At 48.1% G+C, this 27,979-nt stretch overlaps 1 protein-coding gene across 1 annotated transcript; it reads right to left on the reverse strand.

Moving 5' to 3' along the window:
- On the reverse strand, window positions 1–27,877 carry LOC144146501 (uncharacterized). Its single transcript, XM_077678446.1, has 5 exons — window positions 27,774–27,877; window positions 26,612–26,673; window positions 19,240–19,303; window positions 12,042–12,109; window positions 1–143 (listed from the first exon to the last, which is right to left on the reverse strand). The coding sequence occupies exons 1-5, from the start codon at window positions 27,803–27,805 to the stop codon at window positions 1–3; spliced, it is 369 nt and encodes a 122-aa protein (XP_077534572.1). The 5' UTR covers window positions 27,806–27,877.
- Window positions 27,878–27,979: the final 102 nt, after the last annotated feature.

The raw sequence follows: 27,979 nt of genomic DNA on the forward strand, positions 1-27,979 counted from the left end.
TCAGTCGGTGGCAGTCTCCTGGTGACTCTTGCAGTCCAACACCTTTCCGAACCCCGTAGCCTGCAGCCGCTTTACCCAGACCTTTACAAAGAGCAATGTAGATGGTGCTCCGAACGAGCCAACCTGCAGCACATCGTATGGGCCTGTACCGAGAAACCATAGCACACATCACAGACAATAGTGATAAGGACTCTGGAGCAATGGGAGGCCGTTTTGCTAAGCTCCAACCAAGAGACTCGACGCAGCCTTGTCCAACTGGCCGAAGATGCCGCTAAAGCTCACGGGCTCCTGGCCGCCATCTGACGGGGAAGGACCGTCGAACGCTTTTTTCGTCCCCTTCCCTCGCCCAGTTTGGGTAAAATAAAGTTTTCTCATCATCATCATCGTGTTCATGGCTCGTCGTGAGGCCCGCTTGTGCTTCGCTCGTTCCACGCCGGCCCAGCTCGAAGTGCCCCTCCCCCACGCCGGGAATTAAAGGCTGATGGCGCTGGCTTGATTTCCTTGTTTCAGCACCAAAAATCGGTGTTGGAAAACCGCGCCTCGGCTTTAATGGCGCCGAAGAGAAGATACGCTAAACTCGGCATACATTTCAGCAAGCGTCGTGTTATTTTCAATTGACAAAGCAAACGGGCGAAGCACGCGCTGCGTGCTGCACGTACATATCTTCTTCATCGTTCTCTTCGTTCTGTGGCTAAGTTCGAACCGCGGGCGGTTCAAGTACAACTAACAATAGAATACACGTAGGCAGCTTGCGGGTTGTAGGAGGAGTGCTGGCTGTGCAGAGCCTGTGCTCTCGCTCGGGGCCTTTCTTCGTTATGAATCGGGTGCATGTGTTGAGGGAGGGGGTGGATTACCAATTGGTCTCAAATGTCTGCATGTCGACGCATCAGAGATGGTGGGGTGACTGAGGCAGTCTCTGAAGAAAGTGGCATCCAGTGTCACTCCTCGTGATTCGCTCTATAGTTGCGAGACCCGTCTGGCATCGATAATTTCGTCTAGGCCCTGTTTGTATGATTGACGTATCATAGCTTCAATTTTGTGTTTCGCTAAGTTTGAGGTTTAGAAAACGGGTGACGTATGATATGCGACTAATAAGGAAGGCTTGTACGAGACGTATTAGGTTGTTTGCTGTCACTCCTATGTGGTTGGTAGCTATGCGAGACATGAGTCATGTAGTCTGGTAAACCCCTTTTTTCGAGGGCTCGGAGAGTATCTACATTATATCCGTTTGCCTGCATATACGGAGACCTAGAAGCTTGATGCTGTCAACTATTGGGATGGGCTGGCCGCCGAAGGTAGAGGTGTGGATGGGGAGAGTGTGTAGAAGAATGTTTAGAAGAATGTCTGTGTAGAAGAATGTCTGATTTTGTTGGGGAACAGCCCAATCCGCGAGAGGCAGCATGCGGCTCGACGATTTGAGTTGCGGTTCGGAGGGTATCTTGAATATGACCGCCAGATCATCGAGTAACCCACAACGTGATGTTGTCGGCGTAGATGGTGTGACGTATGTCGGGGAAGGCGCCGAGGAGCGAGGGAGGCCTCGTCGTCCATAATAAAGAGGAAGGTGGGAAGAACCAAACCCTGGTGTGTACTTTTGCTACCGAGGCGAACTGATGGTGTTGACTGTGGCTGTTCGATCGCTGGGAAAGTAACAAATTTAGCTGTACGCTCACGCACCCACTTCAGCCGTGGCTAATCCTTCCATGATTGCCGAGTGGCTGACACAGTCCACCGCTAGCGTTAAATCGAGGCCTAAGATTATTTGTGGAGCTGAAGCGAGCATCTATTGTTTTGTTTTTTTTTAGTTGCAGCATGAAGTCCTGTGTAGACAGCTCTGGTCGGATTCCCAGGATGGAGTGAGGGAGCAGGTGCACGGTTCCTTTCGATGTGAATGTTGAGGCGGGTGAGAACGATGTACTCTAGGAGCTTGCCCAGGAACGATGTTAAGGATATCGGCCGGAGGTGATCGATGCGTGGCTGTTTCCCCGGTTTGGGGATGAGAACGGGTTTGGCTGTCTTCCATTGAGGCGGAAGTTCCCTCTTCTCCCAGCATTCATTGAAAAGAGTAGCCAGGTCTGCGATTCAGGGGTCGTCAAGGCTGCGAAGCAGCTTGTTCGTTATGTTGTCGGGACCGGGAACGATTTGGTTTTGAGGTGTTGGGCGGCGGCGCCTAGGTGCGCCCAGCTCTGGGTTGTGATCGCCACAGTAACTTGGGTCAGTTTGGGAGTCGAGTGACCTTTTGGGACCCAGTGACCTATTTATTAACTTTAGAGTGCCTCGGTGGCGCCTCCCTCTGTATTTTTAAATACTGTACATAATGTGTGCGGCGTTCCAGAGGAACCTTGCAGTTCCGTATTCTCATAAGCGGGAAAGCCCCAGCTGGACTTTCATTCTAAAACAGCTGCTTCTGGATGGACATTTGCGGCGAACTTTTATAATTGAAGCACCTTCTGTATTTTTTTTCTGCACAAAATCCGGTTCTTTCTTTCTTTTTCCACACTGTTCACATTTTTTCTACTGCACTTCCCAATTAGGACATTCTGCTAGCTGTTTTTCTTCATTTATTTTCAATCCCTTTCTTGATTGCCAACTCTCTTCTTACGCTCTATGTACCTGCTGCCAGAGCATATGAAACGCGGAAAGTGGTTTTTTTACCTTACAAATTAGCTTTTCTTAAAAAAATGGCTTCTAGCCCCGTTCATTTATTTTATATTGGCTTTAATGATGATGGTCAGTGTTTAATGGCGCAAGGCCAACGAGGGCAAAGAGCGCCAGAGAAGTGATTACCACACAAGGGTAGGCATAAAAACGTGCAAATCGAACATAGTAAAATCAATTAAAGATAATGGTGATGGCTGGTGTATAGGGCCAGATTTGATTATGCGTGATAAGAAATGAGGTTTAAAAACTTGCCGTCTGACAAATACTCAAACACACGTTTCACGGAAACCATGGCATCGTCACCTAGAAACAAAGATGGATGTAGGGGAATATGTTGTCTGTAGAGTTCTCTGAAGTGTTTGCGTCGTGTTGTGTGAAGTGCCTTGTATGTGATTAGTATGTGCACTAAGGATAGGGCCTCTCCGCACGTGCTGCACTGGGGTCTAGAAGATCCCGTCAGCAGATAGGAGTGCGTTGCATGGGTGTGCCCTATCCGCAGCCTACCCAAGGCGACTTCCATGTGTCTGTTGTGTGAGTCAGATGTCTACCGTCCCAAGTGTGGCTTTATTACATGTAGTTTGTTGTCTGTCTGTTTATTCCAGCGTGTTTGCCATGTTCTGCGCAAGTGTTGTCTTATATGTGGCTTGACGTCTGTGTAGGGTATCGTTGTAATGTAATGGAGGATTGGTGGAAGTTCTTTGTCAGAATATAACGATACCTGCCATAGCCTTGCTGGAGCGGGTATTGTTACCCACTATTTTTTTCTTGGGGGTGTAGGGGTAACGAGGAATTTTAAAAGGTTTATAAAAAGGAGGGTGGTCTCAGCACCAGAGAATGCATGTATGATGTGGGATACGAGTTGGAGTTGTGCGGTCCGTGTAGAAGAGCGGTCAATTAGATGTTTGGGGATGTTACACGTCCGTGAAAGATTGAAGTGCGAGTTGAAGTAAGCTCGTCAAAGATTTTTGGAGGTCTAAACGGTGAAGGTGGCGTTGGGCTAGCCCAAATACAGCAGAAATTGCACGCGGAAGTGAAAGTGGTGAAAAATTTATAAAATATCCTTTTTTCTGAGACAGATACAGTGCGAATGATAAATTTAAAGGAAGTGGGCGTTCCGCGCTATTTTTATGAGCCGAAGGAACCTCCTTGATGTGCAAAGGGTCCGCAAGCATGACCCCGCCCGACGAAACGACGCCAACACGCAAGAAAAAGAAATCGCCGGTTTATTCCTGCACAACAAAACAAAAACGACATGTGCAAAAACAGCAGCTTGAAACACAAAGGTCGCGGCAACAACGCGACACTGAAAATAACGCACTGCACCTATTGCGCAGAAACAAATAATACGGCGCTTCTTTCGACACTCGCGACAACGTCCGAGTCCTTGTACCATGCACGCCACTCCGCGCGTGCCAACCGCATGCTCTGGTTAGTCCGAGCTGGCCGTGGTTCCGTAGGTCTGGGCCTTCCTGCTCCCGTCCGGGTCCTCCGCTGCCGCCGGGCTGTTCCGTCCAATTCCCCACACTGCACTCGTGAACGCCCTTTCAAAGCCAGACTCGGTGATTGTACGCATGTTCCGGGTTTGATGTGCATTGCACCCGTGTTCGTTCGTTGCGTGCGTGCACACTGTTCATCGCACACGCACGCACGGGGCACATGACAGTTCGCGGCTGCCGTCCTTATCTGTGTTCGACGCGCGCTCACTGCGCTGTGATCACCCCACGCGGGGCACACAATATGTATGGGCTGCGTCCCTACAGAGTAAACATATTTTGTAGAATGTAGAATGTAGAAAATTATTTCAGACAACAAGGATACAAGTTGCCTGGGGGGACCGGTGTAAAGGCACAGAAGGACTGACAAAGCGCCGATTCACCCGCTTACACACGCGTAAATCACCAGTCATACATGAACATTCGTTGAGTAAGGAAGAAAAAAAAAAGAAAACATACATCGCAATTGAGGAACACAAATGTTATACCATTGGACACTGAACATAAGTACATTGAAGATCGGTAAATAAAAAAATTACCCCATCTTCCCGAGGGGAACACTGAGTAGGATGCGGAGCATCGCTGGGTTCACCTACATTTCCCCCAAATCCAACTACTAACACAACAGAACCCCGGATGGGAATGTAGACGTTGGTCGAGCGGACCTCGTCCACATGGTGTGGACTTGTCCTTCGTACAATAAACCGCACCGAAACGTAGCATCCTGGGAGGCACTACTCCTCAGCCGAACCTCCGAAACCCAGCGCAAGATCATCGGTCTCGCCCTAGAAGCCGCCAAGTCCCAAGGGATACCGGCCGACTGATGGGGGGAGGGAGCACCTAACGCTCCCTTTTTGACTGGTGTGTAATGAAGTTTTCACTGACTGACTGACTGACTGACTGACTGACTGACTGACTGACTGACTGACTGACGTTTACAAACGGCTTCCCGTTCTCGAAGGTTCGGTACCGCCGCTCGCTTCGTACGTTTGCGTTTCACTTCGCGTTGTCGAAGTTCTGGTACCGTCGCTCGACGTTCTCGAACCGACGCTGCTTGACGTTGCCGAAGCTCAGGATCCGCTGCTCGACGTTGACGCTGTTGACGCTTCGAAGCTGCTTCGCGCTGACGAAGTTCAGGGTCCGCCACTCGCTTCAAGCGGTTGCGTTCAGCGTCGCGTGCCCTTCGCTTCGCAGCTTTGTCTTGAGTGGATGTAACGTTGCTGTTAGTGTTTGGGCTGATGCTGACGCGTGCTTGCGTCAGCCCACTCACTGACGGGACTGTTGCTTCCATCACACTTCATCGGAAGCATCAACGGAGTCCACCGAAGCAAGCGCTGCACTGAACGCGCGCAGCGCTCTACCCGCTTTATATTTACACTTGAAGGAGAGGAGACTAAAGGAGGAGAGTAGCGCATGCGCCGCGAGAGCAGAAGCGAGAACGCAGGAGAAGCGCAAGCAGGTGGTAGTAGAGAAGTGGAGAGAGTAACGCGCAGCTGTTGGAGAGCGGAAAGGAGGAGAGTTGCGCATGCGTAGTGTGAGTGCGGACGCCGATGCCGCGGGACATACCCCCAAGAAAGAGATGCTCCGCATCTAAACATTGAATGGATATCTTATACACAGGTATCAAATGTAAAAAAAAAAATGAATGAATATTTTATACACACGTATCACATAAATACGAAGAAACAAGTGCAGTACGCTTGAGTTGCATAGAATGGGAGGAGGAATTAAGAGTGCGTGAATATAGTTTAGGATTTGTACAAGGTAGGCATGAATCTACTTTTACATGCATGAATCGAAGGACTTTCCTGAATTAACGTGATTACTTTAGGGTGTTCATTTAAGATATCTGAAATTTGGTATGTCAACTTATGTGCACCGTAGTTGGTGCGAAGTTTATCTTTCTTGTACATGATATGCCGTAAATTGTGGATGTGTTCTTTTTCGGCCAATTTCCTTAAAAATTCAGTACGGTTATATTTAACTTCGTGGTACACATCTATAGCTAATTTTTTAAGTCGGATATAGTAAATTGTTAACAGTTCGTGTTTTTGGAAAAGTTGCGCTGTATGTGAACGAAATAGGAGCAGTTCAATTAAACGGAGAGCTCTTTGTTGTAACAGATAGAGATAGCTGATGTTCGTTTTTGTCATTGTCCCCACATAAGAAAGCAGTAGGGAAGGTGCGAGTGTATTGTTCCGTAGTAAGTTTTGCTTTTTTAACCATACTGGTAAAAAGTGACGCAACGTCAGAGCATGCCAACTGCCCGGGCAATGCTTTTTCGTAAGTGGTTGATGGGAAGGGAACAGTCTAAATATTCGTGAAAGAAGACACCGAGAAATTTGTGCGATGTAACGCGATCAATATCATCATCAGCCTATCTACGCCCACTGCAGCGCAAAGGCATCTCCCATTATTCTCCAATTACCTCGGTCTTGTGCCAACTGTGACCAATTTATCCCCGCAAACTTCTTGATCTCATCTGCCCATCTAACTTTCTGCCGCCCCCTGCAATGCTTGCCTTCTTTAGGGATCCACTCTGTTACCCTTAATGACCAGCGGTTACTTTGTCTTCGCATTGCATGCCCTGCCCACGTCCATTTCTTTTTCTTAATATCTACTAATATGTCCTTAACACGTTTTTGTTCCCTGACCCACTCCACTCTCTTCTTGTCCCTTAATATTACACCTATCATTTTCCGCTCCATTGCACGCCGAGTCGTTCTCAGTTTAAGTTGAACCCTCTTAGTGAGCCTCCAGGTTTCTGCCCCGTAGGTAAATACCGGTATAATGCAGTAGTCATACACTTTCTTCTTCAGCGACAATGGTAGGCTGCTATTCATCATCTGAGAATGTCTGCCATATGCACCCCACCCCATTCTTATCGTTCTAATTATCTCTGCCTCATGGTTGGGATCTGGGGTCACAACTTGGCCTAAGTAGATATATTCGCTTACCACTTCCACTGGTTCGCCACCTATCTCAAACCGCTGTGCTGTCCCGAGGTTATTGATCATTACTTTAGTTTTCTGCATTTTAATTTTCAGGCCCACGGTTCTACTCTGTTCGTCCAGTGCGGAAAGCATGCTTTGCAATTCGTCCCCCGAGTTACTTAGCAAGGCAACGTCATCAGCGAATCTGAGGTTACTGAGGTATTCTCCATTAACCCTTACTCCCACCTGTTCCCAATCCAACGTTCTGAATACTTCTTGTAAACATGCTGTAATAACTTTGGAGAAATTGTGTCTCCTTGTCTGACACCCTCCCTTATAGGTATTTTACTGCTCTCCTTATGGAGGATGATGGTAGCTGTGGACCCACTGTAGATATCCTCTAGTATTCTTACATAATGTTCATCTACCCCCTGGTTCCGTAATGCCTGAATGACTGCTAGGGTTTCGACCGAGTCAAATGCTTTCTCATAATCTATGAAGGCTATATATAGGGGTTCAGTATACTCAGCGCACTTCTCTATCACCTGATTGATCGTGTGAATATGGTCCATTGTTGAATAACCTTTACGGAACCCTGCTTGTTCTTCAGGTTGACTCAAAATCTAACGTTGCAGAAATTCTGTTAGCGATTACCTTGGTAAGTACCTTGTAGACAACTGACAGTAAGCTGATCAGCCTGTAATTTTTCAAGTGCTTCATGTCGCCTTTCTTATGGATTAGGATGATGTTCGCGTTCTTCCAAGATTCCGGTACACTTGCGGTCATTAGGCATTGCGTATACAGGTTTGCAGTTTTTCAAGTACAATTTCTCCACCATCCTTCAAGAGATCTGCTGTTATCTGATCCTCACCAGGTGTTTTGCCCCCTTTCATTTCGTTCAAAGCCTTTCTTACTTCTTCGGTCGTTGCTGGTGGGATGTGCATCTCCTCTGGACTACTGTCTTGTTCGGCATTATCCTGGATGTCCCGGCTACTGTACAGGTCCCTATAGAACTCCTCGGCCACTGTGACTATTTTATCCCTATTTGTGATGACATTCCCTTGCTTATTTTTAAGTGCATATATCTGATTTTTTTTCCCGCGCCAAGACGCCTCTTCACTGCTTTCAGGCTACCTCCGTTCTTTACAGCGTATTCGATCCTCTCCATATTATACTTCCGTATGTCAGCTGTCTTACGCTTATTGAAACTTCGAAAGCTCCGCTAGTTCTATTCTGTCAGCTGCGGTAGAGATTGTCATGGTTTGTCGTTTCCTAATTAGAGCTTTCCTCAGCTCTAATTAGGAATTTCGTAGAGCTAATTAGAGCGATCAATATGTTGTTCCTCAAAGCTAATAATCTTTTCGCGGCTGTATACGTCTTATTGCGGGGCTTAAATACCATATACATAGTTTTTTTTCTTTGGCGTTTAAGTTTAATCTGTTTGCGGTTGCCAACTAGATAAATGTTTTAGCCACTGATCGGCCTGCCACTTAAAGGGGTACTGACACAAAAATTTGAAGGCGAGGTAACTTCGGAGATAGATTGGTGTGAACACATATACATCATCTGCAAAATATCAGCGGCGAATACAGCCTAGAACATATTTAAAATCAATTTTAAAGTGTGCGAAACGCAACCGAGCAGCCAGCAGAGGACCACGCGCAATTGTAAATAAACAACATCCAAACACGTCACGAGTTTGTGTTTGCCGCTTCCGCACTACCGGCGTTTTTTGCCGGCTCGCCCGGCTCGCCGCTCCAATCGGAGGGCCGGAGGGCGGAGCTTGTGCTCTCGAGAACGGACGACCCGATCGTTGGCGGTGGAGGCGCCGTGATTTCGTCAGCTAATCGGGCAGCTGGCCGCGACCAAAGTTCTACAGCGATTCCAGGTACTCTGTTTCTATTACTTTTTATTTACATTGGATGCGAAAACGCGCCGGAGACATGAAAAGCCCAATGAGCGAGCCGCACGGTCGCTGTGCAGGCGGCCGCCACGGCCGCGAAGTGGCCCAGGCCGGCGCAGGTAGCTCGAGTGATAGCTTGTTACCGCTGCCAAGTCCCAACCATGGCAGGTTATATGAGAAAGGAGTTAGTGATGCGATGGCGGGTTGCATTAAAATTGTCATCTGCACCGCTTACGAGAAGGGCAATCGAATATCCGCCGCAGTGCTAAGCTGAACACATCTGTAGGCGGACCTGTAGGCAGACCGGCCGGCTGCTCCCAGCAGGCGTCTTGCCACCCACTGTCTCGAGCGGCGCGCGTCGTTCTTTAGCCGCGGTAGCATTTGCACTCGCAGCGCCTGCGTCACGTCCACGGACGCTTTGTAATTAAGCGGCTCACGAGATCAGTACGTGGGGGCATTCGCAGAAACTGCCGACGATGCGGATTCGACAGGGCTACGGCAGCTCTGCTCTGTGATATCCGTCCGACGGTCACGTGGTCAGCTTTGTTCACACAAAATCCATCGTTTCGCGGCACCCGTTGAAACCAAAACTGCGACTGGCACATTTAAAATGCCTCTAATTAAACAACCGTTAATTAGACAAATTAGTCTAATTAAACAAATTAGGTTTCTACAGGTTTTAAGTAGGTCACTAGCTACTTATCGCAACAAAAAAAAAACAAGATGAAAAATTATTGTGTCAGTGCCCCTTTAAGGACGCCGGTATCTGGTCCAGAGAAAAATAAACTGGTGCCGTCAGCATACAAAATATTGTCTGGTGCTAAAGGTATGTTTACTATGTCATTAATGTATACAATGAAGAGTAGAGGGCTAGAATCCACTCCCCGGAACTCCACATGTGATTTCACCGAAGTGAGATTTCACATTGCCAATTTTAGTGTATTGTATACGGTTTTCTAGGAACTTTTCACGGTGTCTAAGGCAATTCCGTTGACACCGTAACTCGAGAGTTTCAGCAGTAAAATTTCATGCTTGACAGAGTCAAAGGCTTTTTTGAAGTCAAGAAATAACCCAACAGTAACTATCATGTTTTCTATGTTGCCAAATATTTTATCTCTAATATTCAGCAACGTCATTTCAGTGGATTTTTTTCTTTTGAAACCCACATTGATTTCATACAATGATGTTCTTTTTGTGCAGCAAGAAGTAAGTCGCGAGTTTATTTTTTCTTTGATAACCTTAGAAAACATAGGTAAAACAGAGATTGGTCTGTAATTACCAAGGTCGTTTTTATCTCCTCCTTTAAAAAATGAGTTACCCTTGCGATTTTAAGTTTGTTGGGGAACGTTCCTGAGCTTCGAATTAGATTGAATATGTGCGACAAGGTAAACAGATAACATGAGCGACTGCTTTAAGAGCTGCTGACTTTATTTCAACACCGCAAGCACTACGATTCTTTATTTAACAGGCCGTACATCTCTTGCGCTGTAGTAGGCGACATAAAAATGGATGAGTCTGAACAATTAATATGGGATGTACAGCTAACACTATTAGTCGATGAAGAGGCGAAAAAAAAACATGCTTTTACAAAATAATGATTGAATTTCTTTGCCAGGAAAGTGCCTGATTATGGTACGCCCTCGATTACTATTTCTGATATTGCTCCTCTCTCGTTCTTGTTCCGTAGTGCATTTACGCCATTCCATACTTTTCTAGAATCGTTAGAGTCGTTATAATCGATTTTTTTGAGTAATCGTTGGCATCGAATTATCGAATCGTTCGAATTCTAGAATCGTTAGGGCCGAATTTTTGAGTAATACAGAATTTTTTAATCGCTAACTTCAGAAACGCCGCAAGCCCACGTGTAATGTTCGAACTTCTCTTATTGCATAAGAATTGCGGATAGCGCTTACATATGTGGTTAGTTTTAAATTAGTTGTAAAATATGTGATGCCGATGGCGGTACAGCGCGGCGGTGTAGCAAAGAAACCCCCGCCGAAAGCGTCACCACGGCATCACTGTGCCCGGCAGTCGGCCATGCCAATCATCGGAGAAGAGCGAGCTCCACGTGTCAAGTTCCTTATCTCCGGAGCTGTTTCGGCGACTGTCCGCCAGGTGCAAACGTGGTCTACTATGTATATCTTGAACGCCTGCAGTCATTCTGCTATGTTGGTATCGGACTTAGAGCTTCGTCATTGTGATTTTCACAGCATAAGCAACTTTAGATCAAATTTGAGTGCAGTTGGCCTTTAACTGTTTCAGACTTGCCACACAAACAACCAAGGCGAGCGGCCGCTAGACGGCGGCTGTTACCGTACGCGTCCCTGAGCAGCTAGTGCCAATTCACACGAGTCTAGGTCAGTGGAATAATTAGAGACCTAGAATTTTACTTGGAGCTAATCCATCGCTTTCGTCAAGTTGTCCTTTTATTACTACACGTGCGGTATCCTCCGGGGTATTGTAGTTTGAAACACACGTGTGTGTGAGTGCGTGTGCGTGGGTGTGAGAATGTGTGTGTGTGTGTGTGTGTGTGTGTGTGTGTGTGTGTGTGTGTGTGTGTGTGTGTGTGTGTGTGTGTGTGTGTGTGTGTGTGTGTGCGTGCGTGCGTGCGTGCGGGTGTACGTGTGTGGCTATATGTGTGCATGTGCGTGTGTGCGTGCGTGTGTGTGTGCGCGAATGTGTGTGCGCTTGTGTGTCTGAGAGTGTGAGTGTGTGTGCGTGCGTGGGCGCGTGTATGCATGTGCATGTGCACGTGTGCGTTTGTGTACATATGTGTACGTATCTGTGTGAGAGAGAGTGCGTGTGCGTTTGTGTGTCTGCGCTTCGCCTACTATGGTGACGTCTGGAAGTTTTTTTTCTCCCAAACTGCTAAGATTTCAGACTGAGATCGCGGTAGAAATAAATAAATCGATAGATAAACATCTGTCCGCAAAATGCGCGCTTTTTTTCCCCTTGGTTTACAGCAAGCCAAGTTCCAGTTCATATGTACTTTGCCGTGCACTCCCGAATTGTACGCGGGGCGGAGACAAAGTTCAAAATTATTTTTCTTACCGGGTTGGGTAAACAAAACGGACATGATATTTACCAGTGGCGTCGTAAAAAGAGGTAGCTCCAGCGGGCTGCAAATAAAAATTGTGGCTTAATTAGTAACAAGTACAAAAATGACCCGTTTAAGCTCCGGTGAGCTTGCAGGCAAACCTGCAGAGCTTCCCGTCCCCTAAGTTAAGTGCCGTCCAAGCTAACGGCCAACTTCACTTACATTTCACCTATGCCAAATTTATTTTGAACGTACAGAACGTACCACAAGACCAACCGGGACGAGACTGCGTTGTTAATTAGCTAAGAACGTTTAAAATAGCTCCGTCGCAGGCGACGGTGCACCTGCTGGCGGATGGCGCAAACAGCCATTAATCGGAAGTGACATCGTTGCCGGCCCTGCGCTTTTCCCTACGGCCATCCAGGAGAAGCGGTCGAGCTCCGCTGGGCGCGCTTCTCCCAGGACTTCGGCGAGGGTGAAGCGTTGAGCGCAGGTTTGCCCCGGCCAGCCAACCACGTGCCGCCGCTCGCTGGCCGGATGGGCCGACTGGAACGTCAGTTCGGCCCGGCCGTAATGGCCGCGCTATTCTCAATTTCGCTTTCAAAATCTCCGATTTTTCATGGTAGATTGCACCGCGGATACGCGTATTTCAGCTGTCATATTTTGTACCTTGCAGTCTTTTTAGGCAGTCTATACGAAATTAATGTTTTCAGGAGAATGAAATTTTGAGTGCAGTCGGCCTCGAAGAAATATGTTAGCACGCTGGCTGTACACTGTGATCCGTTGAATCATGCTGCTTGGAATACCAGATGCATATATTTTCAAGGAATATAATGGTGGATTTTGCTTCCGTTGTTGTTGATGATGTTTGATGTTGTTTTTGATGTTGATTATAATGACGTTGTTGTCGATGATGATGATGTCATTGTTGAATCTAACGATGGATATGCGTCAGTAATCATCAGCATCATCATGTAGATTTCCCGTCGGGTAAAGTGATGACCGCTTCTAAGGGCAGCCATGGCCCAGGTCTGCCTTGCGTCGTTCTTCCGTAACATTTTGGTGCCGAAACCCCGGAGAATGAACACGCGCGGTGAAGGAGAACACCGACGTCCCCTCCGGCTTGAGGTTCGTAGAACCCCACCCATTGGACTGCTGTTACGCTTCCCAGCCCCGCCCTCAGCCGGAGGTAAGCATGGCTGGCCCTGACCGCGTAGTGACGACCGACCGAATATGTGCGATTGATAAGCTGCGCAGGCAGCAACGTATCCTTCGCGACGGAAGTACCAGACTGCTAAAGGCAGCAACGGATCTTCTTGAAGCCGTCTCGGCGACTCCTCACGACCTTCAACAGGCCAATGACCTTCTGGAAAGTAGGGACACTGCACTTTATGAATTTGAAGAGGAAATCAAAGAGCTTCTGGGCGATGATAGGGTTTAGCGATATTACTTTGACGCATTGGCTTACCGAGAAGCCATATATCGTGCCATCAACCGTCTGCGCTCTGATTTGAACTCTCGCAAGGCGCCCGGCACAACAGTTACTACCAACGGCACAGCAGGCACGCCAATTTGCCCTCGCCCATTGACTTCTGTGTTCAACTGCGTTCGGCCCGCAACGCATCGAAGCGACCCCTCTGAAGTGCGCTCACTTACATCGACCTCGAAGGTTACCTTGCCAACGTTCCCGGTCCCCACATTTAAAGTTGAGCCGCGTGAACTGCAGAGGCTTGGGAGCATTTTCGAGAGGACTACGAGCGAGCACAGGTACTTGTCGGAGATGGAGCTGACAGATACGCGGTCGTCCACGTCCATGACGCCGAGAAAACGAAGGGAGAGTGCACATCGCGTTGTGCACATGACGACATACGGAACATCGACTCGGGATAGCGTGAGGCCAGAAGGTCCGTCGGAGTACAACTGCTCCACGATGGTGATGCAAGAACCAGTTTCGTTTAACGCGACGCGGGACGCAGAGAAGAGGTTATTGCCCCAAACACAACGAGAGAAGACAGTCAAGACTAATTTGTCCGGAAACGTCTCGCAAGTAGCCGTGCAGGAACAAGCCATCGTTGCAATGCACGATTCAAGGTTCCAAAATGCCGAAGATGATTCTCAGCGGAAAGACATGCAGGTGGGAGCCAGCCCCGAGTTAGGTTCGAGTGCCCCAGAGAAAACTAAGCGTGAAGAACACGAGGCCACGCATGCCGCAGACAAGGACGACCTAGTGGATCCCGTTCAAGTAGACAACGAAACACTTGAATTTAAGGATGTGAACAAAAGGATAGTGAGCCGCCACGGTGTGATTTTGAGTTCGAGTACATCTTTGTTCCCGACTTCACAAAGAGTGAATCGTTATCCGACCTTTGTAAAGGCCGACCAGCACCAATCTTAGTACTCCCAGAGGTTTCACCCGAACACAGATATTAGTGCTTCCGTATTCCTGGAGATAGAAAATCTGCACCACTCGTGCTTACTTCTCTGAACTGCGAGGAGACCCAGTGCACTGTACACACTGAACTTTTTTACACCCTTTTTGGCCGAAAAGGGTGTAAAACTCTTGTGCAATGGCTAACACCCTTAAATATGTTTTGGCAAAAAACAAGGGTGTGCGGATGAAAAAATGGTGTTGAGGATGCTCAACACGCTATGCGGATGGCAATGTGAATCGGCGGAGCGCGCAGCATTCAACACAAACAGTCAATACGCACAAGTTACAGTTGGAACACAAACAAATTGAGCAAAAAAAAAAAACCAACGGGATGCAAGTGGTACAGGGAGTGCATACTTGCTTAGCAGTACATGTGCTGTTCTTGCTTTTATACCAGCCGAGGAAAGCCCCCCGATCGAGTCGGTGGGCTTCTCGCAAAAAAACAGATATTTTAGCGCTAATTGTTTAACTATAGATTTTACTATAAAAATATCCAAATTAACACGCGGTTAGCAAAAACCTTTTAATTACGAGGTAGTTTTTGTGTTCCATAACTTATGTAATTTTATTAAATACCAAACAAATCTTCCCCGCCACCTGAACATCCTTCGAAAAGGGTGTTCAGTATTTCCACACCGTTTTTCCCAGAAGGGTGTAAAGCTACAAATTAGGGTGTTCGAAACTAAGAAAAAAGGCGTAAAGAAAAAAGGGTGTAAGAAAAGACCGACAACTCAAAAAAAAGGTGTGGAGACCTCCAACTTTGGAGGCATTTTGTACCTGTTTACACGGGTGGACTGGACATTTCCCACAAGCGGGGGTGTTTTTTACGTCACGATGTTTAAAGCAATATGAATTGGCATAATTTAATACCAGCGAAGTTTTTAAGCTTGAGGTAGTTTTGGTGGCGTTAGCAAGAAAATACAAAGAAAAAAACTGCAGCACCTGTAAAGGGTGTACCACCGCAGATAGGGTGTTATAACAGTTAAGTCGGCTTTCGAGCTTGTTAGAGTGTGAGCACAAGGGGCGTATGCGTATGCGCACCTCTTACTGTACCATTTCAAAGATACTAGTCTTTTATTTGGATTTTAAAAGGCAAAAAATTGCCGCAGCTTGCAATAGTGGTGCAAGGCAGGAGAAACAGCATAGCTCTGGGCCGACCTAGCTTGTTTCCCCCTTGGATCCCCTGGCAGTGGGGGGGGGGGCACACGACACACTGGAACAGCCTTGTAAAATCCGGTTATGCTTGGCATTACCCCTCAGCGGTCATCTTAGCTTAGTAAGAACATTGCAAAGCTTATCAAACATAACAAGACTTAGGAACACCGGAAGAAACTAGGTCGACCCCCAGCTCCGCTGTTCTTTTTTTGCAACTGAACACCTATTTCACACCGTTTCAACAACCTACAGAAAGCCAAGCGTGTTGCAGTCGGTAAACACTCTTTCCGCTACACGACTACAGTCTTTTTCAATTTTGAAGTTTCAAATTTGTGTTTCACGTGCCAAAGCTAAACTTGGGGCTTGCGGTGCACCGCATATGGAAACGGGCATTCATTGCATACGAGCAATTGTTTTTTTTTTTTTGCGTTAGAAAATATCTTGCGAGTAGAAGAGTATATGAGGGGATGTCTTCTTTACAGTGCTATCATACATCCAAACATGGCCTTATTCAATGAACAGCTGAACACCTTTTCCGCACCCTTTCAACACACTAAGAAAAACCAAGGGTGTTGAAGTTGATCAACACTTTTTTTTTCACACAAAGGGTGTAGGGCTAGGAAAAGGGTGTTGATATTCAAGAAAACGGGTGTAAAAGCCTCCCAACACCCTTTTTCCACTTATGCTACACCCTGTTTGGCTAAAAGGGTGTACAAAGGTTTAGTGTGTACGAGCACCACAAGAACCATACAGTGAGCCGACAACGAGCACGAACACGAGCTCGTCAAGAGAAGAAACTACCGAAAGAGTCATCTGAAGAGGTTACAAGACTTTTTTAAGAACACGGCTCGGCTGTCTTAGCACGAGCTACTGCACCACCAAGACACTGATAGTTGCGCGACAATGCCTTTTGGGAAATGGTTGCAAGTCTATGGAATATCAAACCATTCAAAAGGCTGGGTACAGAGTTTTCTTCCACTTCGCTTTGGCGACACCAGGCTGTGCTGAAAGCTGCACGGTGGCGCATGCACCGCTGGAGACAAGAGGACAGCATCTCCCGACAGCTCTTTCAGGATTGACCGTATGGACCGGAAGCCAACCTTTTAGGATTGTGGGCCTATTCATCCTCGCAGCGATTTTGTCGCGGGAGGGAGGGAGATGCGACCATGCCCTTTGAAACGGTAAAACGGAAGATCACCGTGACGTCCTATAGTGACTTCAGGCGGTCTTTTGACACCGTCTCGCTCTTCTCGCAACACGCCTGAGCGGAGGCCACGAAAAGTAGCGCTGTCGCGAGGCTCAGGAAGAAAAGCGACCCGCGTGGTTTCAACCGACGGGTTCAAGGCTGGACCGCAAGTCAGCGTAGGCGAGTTCGAAACGAACAAGAAGCGGCGCATCAGCTCGAAACGGAACGAGGAGTTCAAGGTGTCACTCAAAAGGCCTCTTTGCGCAAGCGTTGTCCATAAGGAATGTGTTGACCCAGGAAGGGATCGGTTTGCGCTGCAACGCTTGTGCCAGAACATTGAAGGACGCTGCTTGTACCCTTAATAGCAGGCGTAAACGTTGCACGTGCGGGAGTGTGTTGAATCTCCCGAAGGGTATGCGTCAGTAGGCATCAGCATCATCATGTAGATTGCCCGTGCGAGTAAAGTGATGACCCCCGCTAAGGGCAGCGATGGCCCAGGTCTGCCTTGCGTCGTTCTTCCGTAACATTTTGCTCGTCTTTCGTTGGGACGCGCGATTTAGCGGGAGATTTAACACCTCGGGCGCGGGAGGATGTTAAATCTCCCGCTGGGTGTGCGCCATTCATCATAATCATCATGAAAGCACCCCTGTCATTAAAATCTGTCATCCCTGCTAAGGCCAGCCCTGGCCCAGGTCTTCCTTACGTCATTTTTCCGCTATAGTCATTGTTGATGATGTTGTCATTGTTGATAATGTTTATTTTAATATTGTTGACGTTGATGTTGATGTTGTTGTTGATGATGATAATAATGTTTACGTTGATGTTGATGTCGTTGATGATGATGTTGTTGCGGTTTAGGTGCTGCTGCTGCTGCTGCTGCTGTTGTAGCTGTGATTCAGCTCCTTTGATTCATCTTAGGTGGTGTATTTGCGTGGAAGGCCACGTTTCACTGCTGCCGACGATGTTGATGTTTTCCACTCCATAGCTGTACCGTATGTGTTGCCCCGCACGGCAGCCTGCAGTTCACTGGAGACGTGACCAGCGGAATTCGACGCACGCGCCATGGAACGCGTCGTAGCCAATGATGAGCTCGCGCATTGTTTAAAGGGACAGAGAACCGATTTTTGTCGAGTACAAGTACTCTATCACAGATCAAACGGTTTCACTTGAAGCAACTTGAACTGAAAAGTTTCACTGACAGGGCCCTAGCTAGAATGTTTGGAAGCGGATGTTTTAGTTGTATCTTCGGTAAGTATGCTGACAAGGCGAATGCTGGAAACCATGACAGTGAGAGGTGCGACAACATACTTTTAACTCTGAGATGAAGAGAGCCATTTAACAACTTATCACCATATAAAACAGTTGTGAAATGCCGCCTTTCCTATTCCTTTGTGTAGGTTTTGTATCACGCATTGAAACCGCCGAAGTTGTATTTATACGTATACGGTGTCGCCTTGTTTAGACACTACTTGGCGCCACCTTCCAGATTTCAGAAAATTTAGTGCCACATTAAAACTACTTCCGGCAATTCATTTAGGAATTCCTCGTGGTTTCTCCGATATACAAAATTATTACTTTCGTGTGAACCAGAGGAAATGCGCTCCACAAGACGCAGTTGTCTCTTCCTTGAACTCCCCGCGTTCCTTTGTGCGGGAACACCTAAACGCGATTCACGGGTTGTAAATTCACTGGCATGCAATGTTACGCATGGCAGCCAGTGTCAAATCCCGCACAGTCTGCCTCAGTGAATGTATGTCAGGCCTACGTTGAGCTTTAACGCGCGATTACCTTAACGTTGAGCCTAGCGACGTGTCGGGCATCGTCGAACCCATGGTACGTCGAGCTGCGTGTGCGCTTTCTAAAACGAATGCCGCAACTCACCGACTGCTCCACCGACTGGCTCCACCGTCAGGGATGTGAAGCCAATGAGCCAAGATGGCGTCGGGGAAGGCTGCTTGAGTAGCATTCGTACAGCCCTCCGTTCGATTCCTACCTAGCCCCAAATTTCCCGCATTTTCTTTTCAACTCAAATGCCGTATACGTTTGAGCCATCGCCCATTTTAGGAGACGTTTTGCAACTGCAGACGCAGACGCGAGACCGCCCGCAGCTTTCCTTCTCAGTGGGTCATTTATCATTTATCCCACAGTAATAAGGGCCAACGACACAGATTTCGGGCACCACATACCGAACCGTATAATGTTGCCGGTATGAAACTAGAAATAGCATGAATGACTGCATTAAATAACGCGATACTCCAACATTCCCCGAAACCCGTAAATAAAACACCGCCTATGACACTTCACCCGTCATTCTTATTTTCCTTTACGCCAAACACGCCGTATCCGTGCCGCTCTTACGAATCACAGAGGAACGTTTGCCCTGAAACCAGTTGCCCCTTCATGCAGCTTCATTAAAGGAGATACATTCTCAACATCTTACATGGCATCGTCATCCAATGGGTTCCACATAGACAACAGCCGCATGTAGTACATCGGCGGAAGATCTGAAAGAAAAAAAAAACGTAAAGCAGGAGCAGAAGTATCTGGCGTAAATAATGCAGCAGAGTGCGAGAAGACATCCATTTCTTACATTGCTTTATGGAGTCCAATGTTACTACAGCAACGCTTTTCACCCTAGCAGATAAGGAGGAAGCTTCAGTATACCACATTTGCATAATTCTAACGCGCCTTTTTCTTTTGCTATATGCAAGCCTAAAATTCGTCTCCGCGTTACAGTTGGACTGACAGGTGCCTCATAATGAAATTCAACTCAATCCAACCCAAACCAATCCGCCCACATCACGCGAGTAAATTTTGGCGTACCTAAAATGTCTTCTAAAATAAAATGTAACTTATCATGTATACGCGGGTTAACGTGGTGTCAGGTTTTTACATAATCGTGGTAAAACCGGTGGCAAAATATTTTTTTTTTAATTTCTTCTTATAACGCCTGAGTATTATAATCGGAGGCGCATTATAATCGTACAAGTACGGTATACTGCGCCGTTACACTGAAATGAACAATGTGCTTTGTACGCTACTGCAGAACGGTATACACGAGATGTGCCGGTGCAAGAGATGCAGGCATGTGCGGTATCCTGAAAACGAACTCGTGCAGTACAGATGTCGCGCTCTTTCCAGACCGAGAGGACGTAAAAGATTTCCGAATACGTGGCACGTGCAAACACTATCTGCTTAGATGTGCTGCGCTTCGATTGTCCAGCACGAACGAATACGTCTACCAGCGGATTCCACACCATATACCGAGATTGAATGATGTCGAGGAAGAGCTAGCCGCAGTAAATGACGTCGAAAAACAGCTAGCCGCAGCCCGGCTTCCATCAACAGCTCGTATACTTGCTTCTTTGCCGCCGAATAGCTTTGCTGGTCGTACACCACAGAGTGTAATGGCTCATTTTTGTTAAAAGTGCGCCTAAATCAGCTGAAAGAAAAAAAAACTTGGAACTATACACGTGTGCGCTCCGGGCCTTAACCTGAGAAGATAATTATACAACGTGCACAGCTCAGTTCTGAGTCCCTATACAAATGAAATAATACAATACGAAAGGTATACAGTTCGTTATGTTACGTTCTGATACTGTCTTACAAGGGACAAGATGATGCGACATGGTCCGGTATGGGGCTATTGGCGGTAAGCGCGACCACGGGCGTCACGGCGTAGCGCGCGTCCGTGACGTCGGCTTAGGGATTCTCTTATTTGGAGTCTGCTTCACTCGGGCTCGCTTTCCCTGCTGTTTCTTTGCGCTCGCTTGACTTTTGACGCTTGTCCGCACCAGATTTTGCGAGTGCGTAAGTTTTTATCATAATAAAATACTTAAAATCGCATACACTAGCTCAAGTCGTGATTTAAAGTACAGTTTTTGATGACGCTCCAGAACAAACATTGCCGGCATCGCCCCATCCCTTGCGAAGTCGGTCCTGCGCGGAGCGCGTAGAGTCGGAGATGGATGTCAGCTTCTGTATCGAGCAATCTTTCGAACAAAGGGAACAACCAGCTGCTAATAACCGACAACAGTGAAAATGCGAGACTAAAACAAATTCCAGGCCTTCTGGGTGAGACGTTACGGTTCCAGGTAATCGTGTGTAAGATGGTAAAACATTTTTTGTGAACTTACTTAACGCTCGAAAGTATTATATACGTCACCTTACGCTGTCATATGGCATGAAAGTATGTCGACATGCACTTTGGGGCGCCAGAAATGTAGGTTGAGTTCCCAATAACCTACCATGTGTATAGACGCCTGCTGGTTTTAGACCAGGCTTCTAACCAGTATGGAGAATTATAGAGCAAAACGTTAGAAATTGAGCATGGTCAGCACAAGCTCGGAGACTGTGCTCGTCGTATACTGGGCCCGGCGCCATAACCGCTTCATCCACAAAGCAAGCGTGGTTTCAAGCTCGTCTGGTATTTGTAGGTGTAAACCAGATCCTTGATGCTTAGGAATAACACACCCATTTTTCATTACTGCATTGCTGATCTTATAAAATGTCAGTACAGAGAGGAGCTAGTGCTAGTCGGTTTCCTTTATTTCGGCAGGTGCGCCGCCATAACACACACGCGCGCGCGCACGCACGCACGCACGCACGCACGCACGCACGCACGCACGCACACACACACACACACACACACACACACGCGCGCGCGCGCATGCACGCGCACATGCACGCGCATGCACACACACGCACGAACGCACACACGCACACGCATGCTAATCACGTATACGGTAAAAATACAGTCGCACTATGTTCGTAAAGACCTGGAGGGATATTTACGGTACATTTCCCCCAGCCATATCTTCCCAATATTCAGACATGCGTTATAGTAAAACTGCCCTCAAGAGAGCAAGAGTAATTTTCTTCAATCCATGTAACGTCATCGCGAGTACGCCAGGATTTCTTTTTTTACGCCTGAAGGGGTTGGAAAACAAAGAGCTGCTTGGACATATTCCTCTGTTTCGATTATTGTTATACTGGAAACTGGCAGGTATACTATTTGAATCGCTGGCGCCGCAATCGACACAACCGCAACCTAAAACGCCGCATCGCTCAATTAACAGAATCGGCGCAGCAATATGCCAGAGAACTTCAACAACAGAACTGGCGCTCATTCTGTGATCAACCAGCGGGAGCTCTAACGACCAAACGGGCTTGGCACATCCTCCGCAAACTCATGGGCACATCCCCCTCCAAAACGGCCACCAACCAAGACATCGCACGTCTGATACACAACCAACGCAAACCCCCAGCGCAGCTTCTCTCCACGCTCCGCCAACGACTCTTCCCAACACCTGTCAAGCCACCCCATCACCCGGATTACCAAGGGGCCCAAAACCCGGACCTCGACGCACCTTTTACCAGCACGGAACTCCTTCAAGCCCTCGCTAAACTCACCCGCAATACCGCACCCGGACATGACCAAGTCACCTACAAACTTCTACGAAATCTCAACGACGAACATCTCGAGGCCCTCCTCAAATACTACAATGACCATTGGAGCCGCGGCACGTTACCACCACAATGGCGCCATGCAGATATCAGCCTTCTCCCAAAACCCAACAAGCCGATCAATTTAGACAATCTTCGGCCCATCGCCCTGACATCATGTATTGGCAAGCTACTGGAATGCCTGGTCACCCATCGGCTCACAGCCCACCTCGAAAGCACTGCCCAGCTCCCCCACACAATGTTCGGGTTCCGGGCCAACCTCTCCGCCCAGGACATACACCTCCAAATTAAAGAAGAAGTCATCGACAAACTGAGCAAGACCCACCCAAGCTCCATTCTAGCACTAGACATAAAGGGGGCCTTTGATAATGTAACTCACTCAGCGATTCTAACTCAGCTCCAACACACCGGATGCGGCGCCGCAACATACAACTATGCCCGAGCGTTCCTTTCGAACCGCACTGCTACCCTGAGCATCGGCCCACACAAAAGTGACTGCTTTCACACGTCAGCGCAGGGCACACCACAAGGCTCTGTCATATCGCCTCTACTCTTTAATATTGCCCTGGCAGGTCTCCCACCACTGCTATCCTCCATACCAGATGTCTCTCATGCATTTTATGCAGATGACATTACTCTCTGGATTCGCAAAGGCTCTCCTGGCTACCAGCAAGACCGGCTGCAAGAGGCCACAGACACTATCACGCACTACTTACGGAACTGTGGGCTCTGCTGCTCACCCAGCAAATCCGCTCTTCTAATACTACGTGACAGAACTAGCGGGCGCCGCCCACGGCCCACCCCCGACCCGACGGTTACCATCGACGCCCAGCCCATACCAACGGTCAGAACTCTACGCATCCTCGGCGTGCAATACCATCACACTGGCTCGGGGGCAGCCTTTCTCCCCAAAATCCGCACAACAGTATCCCAACTGACTCACCTCATCCAACGAGTATGCTCCCGTCGACACGGACTCCGAGAGGCAGACACCTGCCGGATCGTGCAATCCATGATCACGAACCGCATTGTCTATGGCGCCCCATACCTCGCTCTAAAATCCCAAGAGATCGCCAAACTCGACACACTAATACGAAGGTCGTATAAGGCAGCCCTTGGGCTTCCCAACTTCACTTCGACGGAACGCCTCCTTCGGCTGGGCATCTATAATACCGTTCCAGAGCTTATTGAAGCACACCTTACAAGTCAACGCCAGCGGCTACAAGCTACCTCCAGTGGCCGCCACCTCCTAACCCGCCTCGGCTACCCCTCCAACCCCACTCCCGAAACCTTCTGCACCCTCCCCCCCACAACCCGCGCTGCCATCCAAGTGCTCCCAATACCAAAGCACATGCACCCCATCTACAACAAGGGGCGCCGCTCACACCGCACACGACTACTACTTAAACGTTATAGCACAGACCCCACCGCCTACTACACAGACGCCGCCCCATACAGCACACACCCTGCACACGCCATCGCAATCATACACTCAACAGGCAACACCACCACTACAGCCACCATACGCACCACATCTATTGACACTGCAGAGGAGGCGGCCATTGCACTCACCATTGCACACACGCCTGCTACGCACATCACCATCCTGACTGATTCCCAATCCGCCTGCCGTCGCTACGCTATGGGTCGCATCACCAACCTCTCCCTTTCCATCCTCACCCAGCGACCCACACTACCGGACATCCGTCTCGTATGGATCCCAGGGCATTCGTCTCTTCCCGGGAATGAGGTGGCTCACGCCACTGCCCGCGCCTTAACCTACCGGGCATTGCCGGAGGGGATGAACCACCCACCACCCCCAGACCCTCCTACCCTCCAGCCTTTACCCCCCACCTACGCCGATATACTCTCCCACTACCGTCAGTCCCGCCGCTACTACCCTCCACCTCACCCCTCCCTTCCCACCGCGGACGCTCGGATCTGGCGGCGCCTACAGACCAACACTTTCTATAACCACCAACATCTACACCACATATCCCCAACCACCTACTCCCTAAACTGCACACACTGCAACTCCCCATTGACAACACTCCATTTGGTGTGGCAGTGCCCTACTATCCCTTCACCCCCCACCCACCCAACCTACGAGCAGTGGGAGTGCGTGCTGCGCAGCGGCCAGCTCCAGGACCAGGCTGCACTGGTCGAACGGGCTAGTTCAGCGGCCGTGGCACGTGGCCTACCGGACTAGGATGGCCGCCCTTGCCCGTCTTCTTTTAACACCCTTTTTACCCTCACCCAATTTTCTGAAATAAATGTTTACTCACTCACTCACTCACTCACTATTTATTCCGTTCGTATAAAGCCATCAGCACTGTAATCATGTCATAACCATTCGAGTTGAGAGTCAGTTTGTTGTGATAACGATGGTTACGATAGAAACTCGGGGCCCAAAATCCGCCTTCGAGTACTCTGGGCAACGCTGTCTGAGCCGTTTCGCGGTGGCGTAACAAAAACCTTGTCACTGTATTTGCATGTGAATAAACCACGCACGCTACGGATATTCACTTCCTAACGCGCAGCCATAACTAAAGCCAATTTCGGATTAAGAGGATGCGTGCCGTACAGCCTGAAAAAAATATCCACACAACTTTGTGATCCTCGAAAACATCCCCGAGCCTCCTACTAAGTCGTTTGCGACTGTGCAGAAAAATTGAAGCGGCGGGCACAGGAAAAAACATTCATCAGATACAAGTGAACTACAACGAAAAAAATAGAAGACAGCCGTTTGACTTCCTGCTGTGCGATGCGCGTGTAGGGGTTCGCTGCTTGGTGCGAAGAATTAGACTTGAGGACGAGGAGGAGTGGAACTTAATGTGATGATAATAATAAGGGAGTTGCGGCTTGTGGCCTTGTTCAGTCATCATAAGAGCATCTCAAAAATACTATAGGGAAGCCTACGCATTTCGAATACTTATCCAGGAGCACTGAGCACTAAACCTCGCAAATAAGGTAGAAAGGACGAGTTACACACGATCTTCTAACCGACACTCTTAAGAAAGTTGTTCTCTCTCTCCTCATGTGTTGCAGACTTGCGCGCTATACAGCTTGAAATTATTCAGAAGTGACAGAAGCTAGAAAAATCACTGAATTGCTGAAAATACGCTTTTTAATGCCCTATAGCATCAAAGCGGGCAATTTCTAGCACATGCACTGCTGCCCCTCCCAAGCGGAGTGTAAAACGACAACGGCGCGAGTCCCAAAGCTGACTTCAAAAGCCAAAGGGCGCCACTCAAACATCTCACCGCCAATAGTGACCGTTACGATGCATTCCTAGGTACGCAAGTACACGAACATAAGTCATTGGGAATTCATCACGCTGTGAGATAAAAAGTCGGGAAAATCGCCGCCAGGGCACTGTGTTGCATACGCTACCGGTATGCAACACAGGTCAGTCATGATGCCACATGTCAATCATTATAGCACATATGTCTTCAGCAGTTGTTGATTTCAGTTCTTCCGTGACTCCAATACCACTAGATTGCAAGAAAAAGTACTGTATTTACTCGCGTAATGAACGCACTCGCATAATGAACGCACTCCCAACTTTAGTCGTCAAAACTAGGTTTTCTTTTTTTTTTTCCGCGTAATCAACGCACCCCCAACTTTCCAACCCTCCAGTCCCACGAATGGCCGCACTGTAACTTTCCCACTTCACTCGCTCCCGCTGACGATGATCGCGCGTGCAACCTAGAGCCATCTCTCGGAGTAAAGTCGAACAAACAGTCCGGCGAGGCGTCGTTGGACAGCCAATCACAACGAAGCTCAGTCGGCTCAGTCTGCTGAGCATCTCAGCGCTGCTTTTTTTTTTTTTTTTTCGTAGTAGCTTTGATACTTCCTTGCTTTTCAGCTCATCCCCCACTTTTCAGTCGGCGATGGGCCGAAATGTCAGTTACACGGCCAGTTTTAGGTCAAAGGTTGTGGAGTACGCAGTTAAGAATGGGAAGCGTGCTGCCGGTAGACATTTCGGAATTGACGAATTTCGTTGACAAACGAACGCTAGTGCAGTTCAATAAAAACACTTTGTGTTTGCCCATTGTGTACGCGTGTGTTTACTGCGAAAGGTAGGTTATCTAATGCATTATTTTGTTTCGTGGCGACCTCCGTTTGTCAATCTTAAAAAGTATCCGGAAAATTACCCCGCAATAAACGCACCCCCAACTTTGCTTCTGTTTTACAGGGGAAAAAGTGCGTTCATTACGCGATTAAATACGGTAACATCTGCAAATTTGTGGGTGCACGAACACTGAAGGGAAAAGCAATCGTTGCAAAGGCCTCCCAGATCTCCCGCCCGTGATATGCACCAAGAAGCGTACAGGGAAACTCACATATGGCATTGCGCTGAAGGTAGTACCGGGGCTCAGTTTCCAGGGGGCTGAAGTGAATCCAGCTGAAAATACGGAAGTGCACGAACAAACCATAGTTACAAGTCATCTTCTCCCGTGCAGGGTTCTGTAGTCTTACAGTTGGAAACCGAAACACAAAAGAGCAATGATTCTGTGCACTTGAAACTCCGGTACGCTAAACTTGAGCCCGGCATTATTCGCACTAGCAATAAGTTCGCGACTGTTTCAGACATTTTACCTCTGCTTTAAGCTCAAGGTTTAAAAATTTCATACAGATCAGCCTATCAAGAAACATTAGTCGGGGCACTAAAAACTGCTTACGTAAGTCTCCTTAGCATTACGGCTACCGCTAACAATTATCATCAAAGAGCCGTGCTTGCCGCTGGATCGTATTTGCGTCTTTAGCTTTACTTTCTGGGCTTTGAATTTTTCAGAACTTCTTAACCAAAAGCTACGAATAAGTTAATATGGTAGCTTCATGGAACCAACATGAGACACACTGACTCCAGCAAACTTCGCTGAATTGCACGCCTCCTCCGCTTCGCCATTATTAACGTATTTGCGTGGTACGCCGCGCATGGCCGGTACAAAAACTGGCGGTATATCCGACGTTGGAGCAGCTTTCTTCCTGGGACACGAGGAGACACTCTAACAGACCTCAGAAAAAATGGCGCCGCAGACAGGCGCGCTAAGTTTGTGTTTTAGTAGCGAATGTTTAGTGTTTTTTTACCGAAGCACGCGCTAGAGAGCCACGAGGTGCGTGCGCTCGTTTTGTAGTCTATTTCTCATTTTGAGCATCCCTTTGTTCATTTTAAAGTGCCTAGGAAGTGGCGTTTCATGTGGCGTTGGCGCGTAGCAGTAGTTAAGTACCATGCTTGTCACTGCGTGTGCCTGCGTTCGATAACGGCCCCTCGATCAAGCGCGCGCACGCTCGCGTGCGCTAGATCGAGGGGCTGTGGTTCGACTCTATCCCCTGCCACGATTTTGTTTCCGTTGTAGTTGGAAAGGCACGTCATTTTACCGACGGTCGAAGGACAGCGGCGGACTTTTCGCCTCCTACGGCACACAATGTTTTCGCAATTATGAAGCTTTGCTCTAGTGCACGTAACATGCATCGGCATTTTCTGAAAGGAAAACAGCCCACCTGAAGTTCCTGTTTTCCTCGGTGTCCGTCATGCCTATCTTCCAGTATTCCTCCTTTGCGAGTCCAAGTCTTTCCCAGGGGGGAATATGGTTCGGTAGCGACAAGGGCTGTCGGCAAGTAATCAATCAATCAACCAATCAACCAAATTGTCTTTAATATACAAAAACCACGCCGTAGCGATCGAACCTCAATGTCCTAAAAAGTGA

This window comes from Haemaphysalis longicornis, unplaced genomic scaffold, assembly GCF_048455015.1.
Source record: "Haemaphysalis longicornis isolate Haplotype H1 unplaced genomic scaffold, Haemaphysalis longicornis Haplotype H1 scaffold_7, whole genome shotgun sequence".
In the NCBI taxonomy this organism is placed as follows: domain Eukaryota; kingdom Metazoa; phylum Arthropoda; class Arachnida; order Ixodida; family Ixodidae; genus Haemaphysalis; species Haemaphysalis longicornis.

Coding starts and splice junctions, on each gene's coding strand:
- LOC144146501 (XM_077678446.1), bottom strand. CDS start 27,805: ATGACGGACACCGAGGAAAACAGGAACTTCAG. Junction 19,304..26,611: donor CCTTCAGCGCAATGCCATAT/GTGAGTTTCCCT, acceptor TTTTTCTTTCAG/ATCTTCCGCCGATGTACTAC. Junction 12,110..19,239: donor CCATTGGATGACGATGCCAT/GTAAGATGTTGA, acceptor TTTTATTTGCAG/CCCGCTGGAGCTACCTCTTT.